Genomic DNA, 13,558 nt, shown 5'->3' on the forward strand with positions numbered 1-13,558 from the left:
ATTCGCGATCTAGGGGCAAGGTTCGCCGCTAGCGAGCACCACCCGCCCTCCAATGACGTCAGGTACCGGAACCCAGCCAGCTATGACGTCATGCATCAAACCCCACCCTGCTAATGACGTCCAACTCCAAACGCCCAACTTTTGCCCCGCTGGTGACGCAACCATGTACGCCCCGCCCACCATTGACGTCGAGGAATGTGCCGGACTCCGGCATAGCCGCGTTATCCATCGGATTTCCGGAGCCGGCTCGAAACATCGGGCAGGTCGGGTAGGTCGGGCAACGCTGATGAGGAGCGAGCTAGAGATGAAGATTCGGGCTGGACACCGACCTGCGAACCCGCAGCTGCACCCAGTCTCCGCCCCACACCAGCGGACGTGACGTGAGCGGTTGGGCGCGACGCCCGCTGGGAGTTGTAGTCACGTGGCTCTGGCTGGCATCGCACTCCCATTGGGCGCACGACGGTGTCACAAGCGAATCGGGGGGCGCGAGACTCGGGGGTGCGCGGACGAGGCCGGAGCGGCGGTTGTGAGCGGCGGCTTCGGGGAGAGCCGGGTCCTCGATCGGCGGCGGAAGGCAGGCCTCTCCCTCGGCCTCTGCCTCTGCCTCGCACACAGGCCGCGGCGTCCTGCACGGATTTCCGGAATTGGTGACGGACCCGCGGGTGAGGGGAAGCGGAGGTGGAGGTGGAGGTGGCGGTGGCTGTAGGGAGGATGGATAGGGATGTGGTGGGGGGGTGGACAAGAAAGGAGGGGCTCCGCTTGGTATCTGGGGGAAGGGGTGCGGGGGCAGGGGCAGGGTGGATGAGGGGGAACGGCATTGGAGTACTGGGGAGGAGATGGGGGAGAAATGGAGACGGTAGAGGAAGAGGAGGGATTGGGGAGACGAAAGGGAGGGTGTTTGAACTGGGAGCTGGGAACAGGGCAAGGAAGAGGATCGTTGGGGGAAACTCTTTCCTTCATGGCTGCACTTACAGACACCCCACCCCACCCCGGCTCCTAACTGGTACAGGGCCAGTTTCGGGCCGAGACGTCGACTGTTTACGCTTCTTCACAGATGCTGCCGGACCTGCTGAGTGCCTCCAGCATTTTGTGTGTATTTCTTGGGTTTGCAGCATCTGCAGACGTTCTCCTGTTTAACACAGACGCTGCTTGGGTGTTGCCACTTATCCTGTGTCCACTGCTTCCCTTGATTGTTCATTCCTGACACCAGTTCTCCTTGTGTGTAAAATGTATTATTCAGATCCTCTTAATGCTGTTCCCTTGATTCTGTGTCATCTAACAGCACAGGTATAGAGCCTCAGACTCATGATCTTTGTGCTAGATGTGATGCCAAACACACCTAATCACACCTTTCTGCACCTGAGCCATCTCTCTCTATTTCTTGCATGTTCATGCTTCCTTCTGTTTCCTTAAAAATAACATCCCTTGCAAATCTTCTTTAAATTTTCTCCCCTCTGGTATTTGGCAATTCCATTCTGGGAAAAAGATTTTGACTGTCTATCAAAATTTTCAAACCTCTATCAGGCGGCTGTGACGGGAACAGTCGGGCGTGACACCCACTGGGAGTTGTAGTCACATGGCTCTGTCTTCATCCCAAGTTTGTCCAAGCAGCATCATCATCAGATGCTGTGCCCAGTTTGAGCTTTGACTGCCATGGCCCACACGCTTCTGTTTCGGGTCAAGTGGATCAATTCATTGGTATTCATTTCCAGTTCTCTGGCTGCTGTCTCCATCATCATTTGTCTTTGCCTTCCTCTTGCTTTCTTCCCTTCAGTCTTTCCCATAATTACCAAGCATTCTAACTCCTCTTTCCTAATCACATGTCCAATGAAGTCATGTTGCTTTTTCATGATCTCATACATTATTTCTCTTTTTGTATTTGCTCTGTTCATGACATCCTCATTAGATATTCGTTTCATCCATGATATTCTTTGCATCCTCCTCAAAAACCACATCTCTGCTGCTTCAATTTGTTTCCTCACGTTACTAGATATTGTCCTTGAGCCATATAACATAACTGGATAAACACAACATTTCAGTGCTCTGAGGCAGATTGTCATGCCTAGTTTAGTGTTGGTCAGTATACTCTTCATTCTCGTAAAGGTGTCTTTTGCCATCCCTATTCTTCTTTTAACGTCCATGTCGCACCTGCCATCTGATGTCACCCAGCTTCCTAAGTAGCAAAAGTTCTGTACTTGTTTTATGTTTTCCCCATTTATTCTCAGCCTGCAGATAGGATTCTCCTTCTTTTTGGATATCACCATGCATTCTGTCTTTTTGCAGTTGATAGATGGACCCATTTTTGCACTTTCTTCAACAATTTTATCAATTGTTTTGTAGTTCTTCCTCTGTACTTGCAATTAACACAGTGTCATCCGCATGTCTAAAATTATTGGTGTTTTCACCGCCAACTTTGATTCCCAAGATGTCTCTTATTTTTTGTAATATTGTTTCACTGTACACATTAAATAAATCAGGGGAGAAAACACACCCTTGTCCAATGCCTCTCTTGATTTTCGTAAACTGACTCACTTCTCCATCTATCCTTACAACGGCAGTTTGTTCCCAGTACAGATTTCTGATTAGGCGGAGGTCTTTCGAATCTAGATCTAAAGCTTTTTGTCCAAGCAACACAAAACAAAATGCTGGAGGAACTCTGCAGGCCAGGCAGCATCTATGGAAAAGAGTGAACAGTCGACATTGCAGGCCGAGACCCCTCTTTAGGACTGGAGAGAAAGGCGGGAAGTCAGAATAAGAAGCTGGGAGAAAGGTTTAAGAGGGTCTGAAGGATACATTATACACACAAGGAGAACTTGTGTTTGGAATGAAAATCAGTGGACACAGGAACCACTAGCGTTCAATGTAAACGAGGCGCAGGTCATTATGAATTCAGTGTGAACAAGTGTGCAGTTTCCCCCATCGCTCCTCTCATTGTCCCCTGTTTGTTCAGCCTGTTACAGCACAAGTACTTTAATCTTCATACTTAACCTTCTCTGCACCTCTCCAAAGCCTCCACCACCTTCCCGTAATGGGACTTGACCCATACACAGTTCTTCAAATGTAGCCTTACCAGCACCGTACAGATGCAAAATCATTTCTTGGCTTCTATACTCAAAGCTTCGATCAATAAAGCCAAGCATGCCATATCACCCCAAGATCCCTCTGTACATCAGGAATAGGAATCCTAAGGGCCCTAATGTTTCTGTATTTTCCCTGTGCATTTGAACTAACATGCAACACCTCACACTTCCCCAGATTAAACTCTTGTCTCATTTCTCTGTCCCTGTGTGCAGATGGAAGATGTAGTATCCACTGAACTGCTCCAAGATTTAGCTAGAAACTTGCTAACCCCAATATCATTAGAGACGTGAGTGCTCTGCAGAACATGGTTGGTCCCAGATCACCAGGGAGATGAATATCTTACCCCAATGTCATTGTACATACGAGGGCCCGGATCACCAGGGAGAATATCTTACCCCGGTGTCATTGTATATACGAGGGCCCGGATCACCAGGGAGAATATCTTACCCCAGTGTCATTGCATATACGAGGGCCCGGATCACCAGGGAGAATATCTTACCCCAGTGTCATTGTATATACGAGGGCCCGGATCACCAGGGAGAATATCTTACCCCGGTGTCATTGTATATACGAGGGCCCGGATCACCAGGGAGAATATCTTACCCCGGTGTCATTGTATATACGAGGGCCCGGATCACCAGGGAGAATATCTTACCCCGGTGTCATTGTATATACGAGGCCCCGGATCACCAGGGAGAATATCTTACCCCGGTGTCATTGTATATACGAGGGCCCGGATCACCAGGGAGAATATCTTACCCCAGTGTCATTGTATATACGAGGGCCCGGATCACCGGGAGAATATCTTACCCCGGTGTCATTGTACATACGAGGGCCCAGATCACCAGGGAGAATATCTTACCCCAGTGTCATTGTATATACGAGGGCCCAGATCACCAGGGAGAATATCTTACCCCAGTGTCATTGTATATACGAGGGCCCGGATCACCAGGGAGAATATCTTACCCCAGTGTCATTGTATATACGAGGGCCCAGATCACCAGGGAGAATATCTTACCCCGGTGTCATTGTATATACGAGGGCCCGGATCACCAGGGAGAATATCTTACCCCAGTGTCATTGCATATACGAGGGCCCGGATCACCAGGGAGAATATCTTACCCCAGTGTCATTGTATATACGAGGGCCCGGATCACCAGGGAGAATATCTTACCCCGGTGTCATTGTATATACGAGGGCCCGGATCACCAGGGAGAATATCTTACCCCGGTGTCATTGTATATACGAGGGCCCGGATCACCAGGGAGAATATCTTACCCCAGTGTCATTGTATATACGAGGGCCCAGATCACCAGGGAGAATATCTTACCCCAGTGTCATTGTATATACGAGGGCCCGGATCACCAGGGAGAATATCTTACCCCGGTGTCATTGTATATACGAGGGCCCGGATCACCAGGGAGAATATCTTACCCCAGTGTCATTGTACATACGAGGGCCCGGATCACCAGGGAGAATATCTTACCCCAGTGTCATTGTACATACGAGGGCCCGGATCACCAGGGAGAATATCTTACCCCAGTGTCATTGTACATACGAGGGCCCGGATCACCAGGGAGAATATCTTACCCCAGTGTCATTGTACATACGAGGGCCCGGATCACCAGGGAGAATATCTTACCCCAATGTCATTGTATATACGAGGGCCCAGGTCACCAGGGAGAATATCCTACCCCAATGTCATTGTACATACGAGGGCCCAGATCACCAGGGAGAATATCTTACCCCAATGTCATTGTACATACGAGGGCCCAGATCACCAGGGAGAATATCTTACCCCAGTGTCATTGTATATACAAGGGCCCAGGTCACCAGGGAGACGTACACCCCTCCACTACTGTCCTGTTTATTACAGCCAAACCAATTTTTAATCTAAGCTACTAGATAATTTGAAACACAAAAATCTGCAGATGCTGTGATCAAAGCAACACTTTCAATATTTGGATGAACTCAGCAGGTCGGGCAGCATCAGTCAGAAACGATGAGTCGACGTTTCAGGCCTGAACCCTTTGTCAGGACTGAAGAATGAAAGATGGGGAAGGATTTGAAGAATGCTTGTAGCTTCAGTTGAAAGACAAAGGGGTGGGGAGGGGAAGCATTGACGTCACAGCCCTGAAAACAATGGGTGGTAGAAGAAGGAGGCGGAACCATGAGGCAGCTGGAGGAGGGGGCAGAGTGACATAGGGATAGAGGAAGGGAGGGGGAGGGAATTACCAGAAGTTGGAGAATTCTATGTTCATACCAAGGGGCTGGAGACTACCTAGACGGTGTATGAGGTGTTGCTCCTCCAGCCTGAGTTTAACCTCATCATGGCAGTAGAGGAGGCCATGTATGGACATATCCAAATGGGAAGCAGAGTTGAAGTGGGTGGCTACTGGGAGATCCTGTCTGTTGTGGCAGACGGAGTGGAGGTGCTCGACGAAGCGGTCCCCCTATCCCCCAATTATCCCCCAGATAACTTAACCTTCTGGCTCAGTATACCGTGAAGGACCTTGTCATACACTTTGCTGAAGACCATGCAGATAACATTCACTCTCCTACCCTCGTCAGTCTTTTTCTGCGTCACTCATTCAAGTTCGAAGGACGCGATCTCCATGCAGACTCTCCCTACAAGTCCATGCTTCTCCCTACGAGTACATTCTAGTCCTAAGAATTCACTTCACTACCACTGCTATAAGGCTCACCAGCCGATCACTTTCAAGACAATCCCTATGGCCTTTCAAGCAAAAGAGTGACATTGGCTGCACTCCAGCCCTCTCCCTTGATCTGTTTGGACAGCCTGTAGCAGGAGAAACAGACTGCCTGTCTACCCCATCATAATTATATTTACTTCTGTCATGTTGCCTCCCTTGCTCCAAGGAAAAGAGAGCCTGCCTGTCCAATTACTCTTTATAACTCCAGTCCTGGAATCCTGTCAGCATCCTTGGTGTTGGAATTGGTTTATTATTGTAGAGGAGTCTGATAACTGGGATAGAAAGTGTCCTTGGGCCTGTTAGTACATGCTTTCAGGCTTTTCTACTTTCTACTGATGGGAGAGGACAAAAGAGCGAATATCTGGAACAGGCGGGGTCATTGATTCTGTTGGTTTTGCTTTACTGAGACAGTGAGGAGTGTGGACAGAGGCTATGGAAGGGAGGCTTGTGCTGAGCTGTGTCCATACTCTGCACTTTCCAAGTAGTGTGCATTCAGATATGGTGCATCAATAAAAGTTGTTAGGGGTTGATTAGAGCATGCCAAGTTTCTTTTGCATTTGGTGAGCACCTTGGCTATGGCGTCCGCTTGGTTGGATCAGGACGTCATTTTGTCCCCCTCTCATCTTGCCCGTCGTATGGTGACCATATCTAACCACTGTCCTGCTGACCGTCCAGCAGTCACAGCCCGTGAGAAGGGCAGAGGATCGGGCAGATATACTGAGGATCAGTGGGGATGGGGGAACGCGGGCTGAGGGTGACGACTCGTGAGCTTGCAGCTGAGTGGCCTTCCTTTTTGTGTTTCCGCAGCACCGCGGGACCGTGGGGGAAGAGGCCTGGAGAGGAGAGGAGGGACGTGACGGCGCGATGGAGACGGAGACTGACAGCGATGTGGTGATCGAGCACCAGTACATGTGCTCAGAGTGCGGACAGCTGTACAACACGCTGGAGGAGGTGCTGTTACACCAGCAGAGCCACGGCTGGCTGCATGTGCTGGTGTGCCCCGAGCTGGCCGACGGGGAGGTGAAGGGGCTGGGCCTGGCGCCCGCCAGCAGCGAGGCCGAGAGCCGCTTCCAGTGCCTGGAGTGTGGGCAGCTGCTGAACAGCCCTGACGAGCTGCTGCAGCACCAGGGGGCGCACGCCAAGGAGGCCGTGGTCTGCAGCAGGCTGGACGAAGGCAGCGCAGAGAGCCAGGGCACCCTGGCGGAGAGTGCCCACCATTACGAGTGCTCGGAGTGTCTGCAGGTCAGTCGGGGGGGGAGTTCTGCCCGTTGGGGTCGGGGATGGTAATTGCTGAATGTGGAGAGGGTTCCTTACGTTCCCACAGGATCTGAGCCCACTGGGGAAGGGGGTGGCAAATGAAAACTGACTCACAACCCCCTTGCACTGTGTATTGCACATGTGCCAAGGGACTGCAGCAACCGGTTAATATTCTGAGCTCTAGTTCTAGACTGGGCATGTGAGGTGAAGCAGAGGTCCCAGGGTGTTTGCAAGGGAGGCTGAAAGCCGGTTGGCAGGTGGGAGGCAAGATCCAGAACAGCCAGTGAGTTTCCTCCCCCTTCGGGAGAACTCAAACCAGAGGCGCATGCAAGTCTCGCACGGTGGTGGCGGTCTGGAACGGGGTGCTGGCAGAGCCAGGTGTGACGGGGGCCTTTGGACAGACACGTGAGCCGGCAGCAAATGGACGGGTGTGAGTAATGTGTAGGCAGAGAGGAATTAGGAGTTGACTATCGTGAAAGCTTGTCTTGCACACTTCCTACAGGTTAGGTCATTCCTCAGTGCATTGAGGTAGAACAAGGTAAAACAATAACAGGATGCAGAATAACGTGTTACAGTTACAGAAAAGGTGCAGGCAGGCAATAAGGTGCAGGTTGATAATGGGGTAGATTGTGAGGTCAAGGGTCCATCTTGTACTGTTTCTCAATTGTCTGATAACAGGGTGGGGGCTGTCCTTGAGCCTGGTGCAATGTAATTTCAGACGTTTGTATCTTCTGCCCGACGGGAGAGGGGAAAAGAGAGACTGTCTGGGGTGGGTTCGGTCTTTCATTATGCTGGCTGCTTTACTGAGGTGGTGAGAAGCGTAGGCAGAGCCCGCGGAGGGGAGGCTGGTCTCCGTGATGTGCTGAGTTGTGTACACAGCTCCCTGTGGATCCTTGTGGTCAGGGGCAGAGCAGTTGCTGTAGCAAACCCTGACTGATCTGGATAGGATGCTTTGATAAAAATCGGTGAGGGTCAATGGGGACATAGCAAATTTCGTTAGCCTCCTGCAGAAGGCGGTGATGGTGGGACCAGGGATGGGCGTGGCTTGCTGTGGTCATGGAGGGCCTGTTTCTGTGCTGTATTTTGTCCGGTCACTACCCCTCCCTTGAGGCTCTGACCCTTTTCCTATCTTTGCCTCCCCCACCCACCGTCCTCGCTCTGCAGATATTCCTGAGCTCGGAGGAGGCACTGGCTCACCAGCGGACCCACAGCGAGGAGCCGGCACCTTGCGACGGGGAGGATGCGGAGACGGGGGCCCCGGCGGGCGGCGAGGAGGGGGAACAGGATCAGCAGCAGTGCCCGGAGTGCAGCCAGGTCCTGAGCAGCGTGCAGGAGCTGCTGCAGCACCAGGCCCTGCACGCCAAGGCCCCTCCCCGCCGGGAGCCCCCGCCAGCCCCCCTGGAGTGCACCGAGTGCGGCAAGGCCTTCACCACAGCCCGGCGGCTGCTGCAGCACGAGCGCAGCCACCTGGGCCAGCCCCACCCCTGCCAAGAGTGCGGCCGCTCCTTCCGCAAGGCCTCCTCGCTGGAGCAGCACCAGCGCGCCCACCGGGGCGAGGTGCTCTACCTCTGCACCGACTGCGGCCGCGGCTTCGGCACCGAGACGGCGCTGGTGCAGCACCGGCGGCTGCACACCGAGGATCCTCTGCACCGCTGCGCCCAGTGTGGCAAGGCCTTCCACAACATGACCAAGTACCTGTACCACCGGCGAACCCACTCCGCCGCTTCGTCCGCCGCCAGCAGCGTCTCCGCCACCGACAAGGGCACGACGCCGGCCAGGAAGGAGGGGCCGGCGGAGGCAACGGAGACGACGGCGGCAGCGGAGCCGGCTGGGGGCGAGGGCCCGCACCGCTGTGCGCTCTGCGGCGAGGAGTTTGCCGAGCCCGTGCAGCTGCTGCGTCACCGGCGCCAGGCGCACGCTGGCCAGCGCCGGCACGCCTGCCCAGTCTGCGGCAAAGCCTTCCGCAAGCCGGTGCACGTTCGCAACCACCTGCGCACCCACACCGGGGAGCGGCCCTTCCAGTGCGCCGAGTGCGGCAAGACCTTCACCACTCTGGCCAACCTGGCCCGGCACCACCAGACCCACACCGGCGAACGGCCCCACCGCTGCGACCTGTGTCCCCGCGCCTTCGCCCAATCCTCCAACCTGCGGCAGCACCGCCGTCTGCACACCGGCGAGCTGCCCCACCGCTGCCCGGACTGCCCGCGAGCCTTTGGCCGCGCCTCCAAGCTCCGGCAGCACCAGCTGCGCCACGGCACTCAGCCTGCGCTCCACTGCGCCGAGTGCGGCCGTGGCTTCGCCCATCGCCGGCGCCTGGAGCTACACCGGCTGCTGCACGCCGGCCAGGAGCCCCACCGCTGCCCGGACTGTGGCCGCCAATTCGCTGAACCCTCCAGTCTGGAGGGGCACCACTGTGCCGCCGCTGACAGCGGCAACGCTGGCGCTCTCGAGTGTGAGAGCTGCGGCCGCCTCTGTCGCTCGCCGGCCGCCCTGCAGCTCCATCAGCGGGTGCACACGGGCGAACGCCCCTTCCGCTGCAACCAGTGCGGCAAGGCCTTCGCCGGCAGCGGTGGCCTGCGGCTCCATGAGCGGCGGCACACCGGCGAGCGGCCCCACCCCTGTCCCGACTGCGGCAAGCGTTTCAGCTCTGCCTCGGCCCTGCTGCTGCACCGGCGGGTGCACACGGGCGAGCGCCCCTTCCGCTGCGCCGACTGCGGCAAGGCCTTCAAGCAGTCCAACCACCTGCGGGAGCACCGGCGCACCCACACCGGTGAGCGGCCCTACCGCTGCGAGACCTGCGGCAAGGCCTTCGTCCAGTCCATGCACCTGCTCGACCACCGGCGAGTACACACCGGAGAGCGGCCCCACCGCTGCCGGCACTGCGGCAAGGCCTTCAAGACCCCGTCCAACCTGCGCAGCCACTGGCGCACCCACACCGCGCAGCCGGCCATCTGTGCTGAGCTCGGCGACACCTTCACTGTCATCAGGCCTGCCGACTCCATCCCCACCACCATCGTGGGCACCATCGAAATCTACTAACCTCAACCTCGGGGGCTGGAGAATGGTGGTGGGGGTCAGAGTGTGGATCCCCTACAGTCTGTGTGTGTGTCTCTGTCCCCCCTCTCTCTCTCCCTCCCTCTCCGTGTGTCTGTCTCTCTGTGTCTCGCTGGTGATTGTATGTGCACACCTGTCACTTGGCTCAGCAACCATACCCCCTTCCCCAGCTCAGACATGGAAAGGGAGGGAGGGTCGGTGTACATAAATATGTAAATTTTGCAAAGGTTTGTAAGTCAAACAATGTACATTCGGGTCTTTTTTCCTGCTGCTTTGGCTGGTGATGTTTTCAGCCATCGTTGGGAGTGATGGAAATGAGGGTTTAACCTGTTACTTGTGAAATACAACTGTTATCCGAACTGTCTTGGTCTTTTGATTTCGTACCTTGGTGTGGGTGGGCGGAGAAAGATGCAGCCTCTTCCGGTGACACTGCCTGGAACCTCCCTCCACAGTGAGAGCTTCTCCCGACTGGAGGGGTCGGCAGTACAGAGCGTTGCACTGCGATGCCATCTGGATTTGAGGCCATTGACTTGTCTTTATTTCTTACATCCTTCACATACATGAGGAGTAAAAATCTTTGTTGTGTCTCCATCTAAATGTGCCATGTGCAATCATAGTAAATGTAATATAGAGTACACTGAAGTCAGCACGAGTTCATCTGGTGGAAGAAGCTGTCCCGGAGCCTGTTGGTCCAGGCTTTTCTGCTGTGGTACTGCTTCCCAGATGGTAGCAGCTGGAACAGTTTGTGGTTGGGGTGACTCGGGTCCCCAATGATCCTTCGGACCCTTTTTACACACCTGTCTTTGTAAATGTCCTGAATCATGGGAAGTTCACATCTACAGATGCGCTGAGCTGTCCACACCACTCTCTGCAGAGTCCTGCGATTGAGGGAAGTACAGTTCCCATACCAGGCAGTGATGCAGCCAGTCAGGATGCTCTCAATTGTGCCCCTGTAGAAAGTTCTTAGGATTTGGGGGCCCATACCAAACTTCCTCAGCCATCTGAGGTGAAAGAGGCGCTGTTGTGCCTTTTTCACCACACAGCTGGTGTGTACAGACCACAAGGTTCTCGGTGATGTGGATGCCGAGAAACCTGAAGCTGTTTACTCTCTGAATCCCAGATCCATTGATGTCAACAGAGGTTAGCCCGCCTCCATTCCTCCCGTAGTCCACAACCAGCTCCTTTGTTTTTGCGACATGCACTTTAAGGAGAGGTTGGACAAATGTTGGTTTTCTCTGAAGCTGAGTGGGTACTTGATAGAGGTGTAGATAGGGTAGACAGACTTTTTCTCAAGGTGAACAAAGGTATGCTTAAAGGGGATTTCTGAGGCATGTTTTCTTTACAGACAGGGTGCTGGGTGCCTGGAACAAGCTGCAAGGTGGTGAACTACAGTGACTTTTCAGAGATGTCTATACAGACACACGAGTGGGCAGGGAAAGGAGGGAAATGGATTATGCACAGCCAGAGGATATGGTTGGATTTCACTGTGATCACCCACCAAGTACAAGGTGTTGGGGGCCGATTATCCCAGTGACCCTGCATGTCTCTGAGATGTGGGAGGAAACTGAAGCCACTGAGGGAAACCAACAAGGTCACAGAGATTATTCGTGGCAGGTGGGCTGCCTAGTTTCAGATCTGCAGCAGAATGTTTGAGGTTTGCTGTGTTTTCTCAGTCAGCCCTGTAAGTGGGAGGGTTCATCCCCAGCTTTGGGGGCGTGGAGACAGTCCTGCTCCTAGTACTGGCAGATCCTGTAGTCAAAGGTCTGTCCCCAAGCGTCTCCCCGGCGGCATCATCATCATCTAACTGGTTAGCTGCTGGTTTCCCCGGAGACTGGAGCTGGGGGAGGACACAGTGGGAGGCCCATATCCATGTCAGTGAAGCTCCTTAGTGACTTGGTGCTGTCCCATTCACACTACTCGCCCTGTCACAGAGGGGGCCGGGGAGCTGGAAATCAGCAGTCCCGAGAAGCAGGAGCTTATGAAATCCAGGGCAGGTGAGTTACTCAACAGGACAGGCAGCAGCTATGGAGGGGAATAAACGGTGGACCTTTCAGACCGAGACACTAAATCAGGACTGTAAAGTTTGGGGGAAGGGGAAGGTGATAAGTGAACTGGTGCAGGAGGGAGGTCTACAGGTACAGGGGTCACAGGGTTTTTTCCCAGGGCAGGTGGGCCCTCTACAAGAAGGATGACCGATATGCTTGCAGAGCTTTTGGCTGGTGCTGCCCAAGAGGATTTACCCTGGCCTGGGAGGGGTGTGGGGAGGTGAGCTGTAGGTCAGCTAATGGAGGGAAATTGGACATTCAGTTGGGTAAGGTTGTAATGAAGGACAGAGAGCGTCAGGGAGAACTACTTCAGAGCCTGGATCAGTATATGGAATTAGGAAGAGAGAATAGCAGGTCAGGCAGTTCAACGTTCCAGGATTCAGATATACTGGTGGGGGTTGGGGTGCTGGTGCTTTACTGACTAGGGAGAATGTCTCTCCAGTTCTTACTCGAGGGTTCATCCACTGAGACAATATGGGTAGAACTCATAAATAAGAAAGGTGCAATCATTGTAATGGAGTTCAAGTACTAATCTCCCACTAGCCAACAGGAGGGAGAGGAAGAGATGGCACGGTACCACAGTGGTTACTCAACGCTTCACAGTACCAGCAACCCAGGTTCAATTCCTGATGCTGTCTGTAAGGAGTTAGTATGTTCTCCCCATGATCTCATGGGTTTCCTCCGAGCGTGCCAGTTTATCCCACAGTCCAAAGACGCACTGGTTGGTAGGTTCATTGGTCATTGTAAATTGTCCCATGATTTGGCGAGGATTGAATTGGGGGTTGTTGGACAGTGTGTCTAGAAGGGACTATTCCACGCTGTATCGCAATGAATAAAGATAGGTTGACAGATATGGAGCGAGATTTCAGGCCTTTCTGCTGGCCCTGCCATCATAACAGGGATAGGATTCCCTTTGCCCATATTTACCAAACCATGAGCCTCTGTATCCAATACAGCATTTTCCATAATTTCTGTCAAAATTCAAGTTCCTATCGATAAGCACTTATTTCCCCATCGCCCTGTTTACTTTCCATAGGAATTGTTTTTGTCCCTCCCCACTGAACTCCCTCTGGGCCCTTGCCCCAGGGTAAGTGCTACACCTCAGCCACCATCAATCAGGACCCCAAACTGTCTTTCCAGGCGGGGCACTCTTACTCTTGTGAGTCTGTCAGGGTCATCTACTGTATTCAGTGATCCCATGGCAGCCTCCTGATGCAGATTAGGGGACTGTTTTGTCAGGCATCTTCACTGTCTGCCACAGATGACAGGTAGCCACTTTCAATTTCAATTCCACTTCATGTTCCCATTCTGGCATGTCTATCCATGGCCTTTTCTACCACCATGATGAAGGCACATACAAGTTGGAGGAGAAAAACCTCATATTTTGTCTGGGTAGCCTCCAACCTG

General features: G+C 53.6%; 1 protein-coding gene across 1 annotated transcript; it reads left to right on the forward strand.

Moving 5' to 3' along the window:
* Nucleotides 1-253: 253 nt before the first annotated feature.
* Nucleotides 254-10,177, forward strand: LOC140192848 (uncharacterized). The gene is made up of 3 exons (XM_072250334.1): nucleotides 254-662; nucleotides 6,603-7,037; nucleotides 8,217-10,177. Exons 2-3 carry the CDS (start codon nucleotides 6,660-6,662, stop codon nucleotides 10,089-10,091), a joined length of 2,253 nt encoding a protein of 750 aa, XP_072106435.1. The 5' UTR covers nucleotides 254-662; nucleotides 6,603-6,659; the 3' UTR covers nucleotides 10,092-10,177.
* The last annotated feature ends 3,381 nt before the right edge of the window (nucleotides 10,178-13,558 follow it).

The sequence above is a fragment of the Mobula birostris genome, unplaced genomic scaffold (assembly GCF_030028105.1).
Source record: "Mobula birostris isolate sMobBir1 unplaced genomic scaffold, sMobBir1.hap1 scaffold_282, whole genome shotgun sequence".
Taxonomy (NCBI): Eukaryota; Metazoa; Chordata; class Chondrichthyes; order Myliobatiformes; family Myliobatidae; genus Mobula; species Mobula birostris.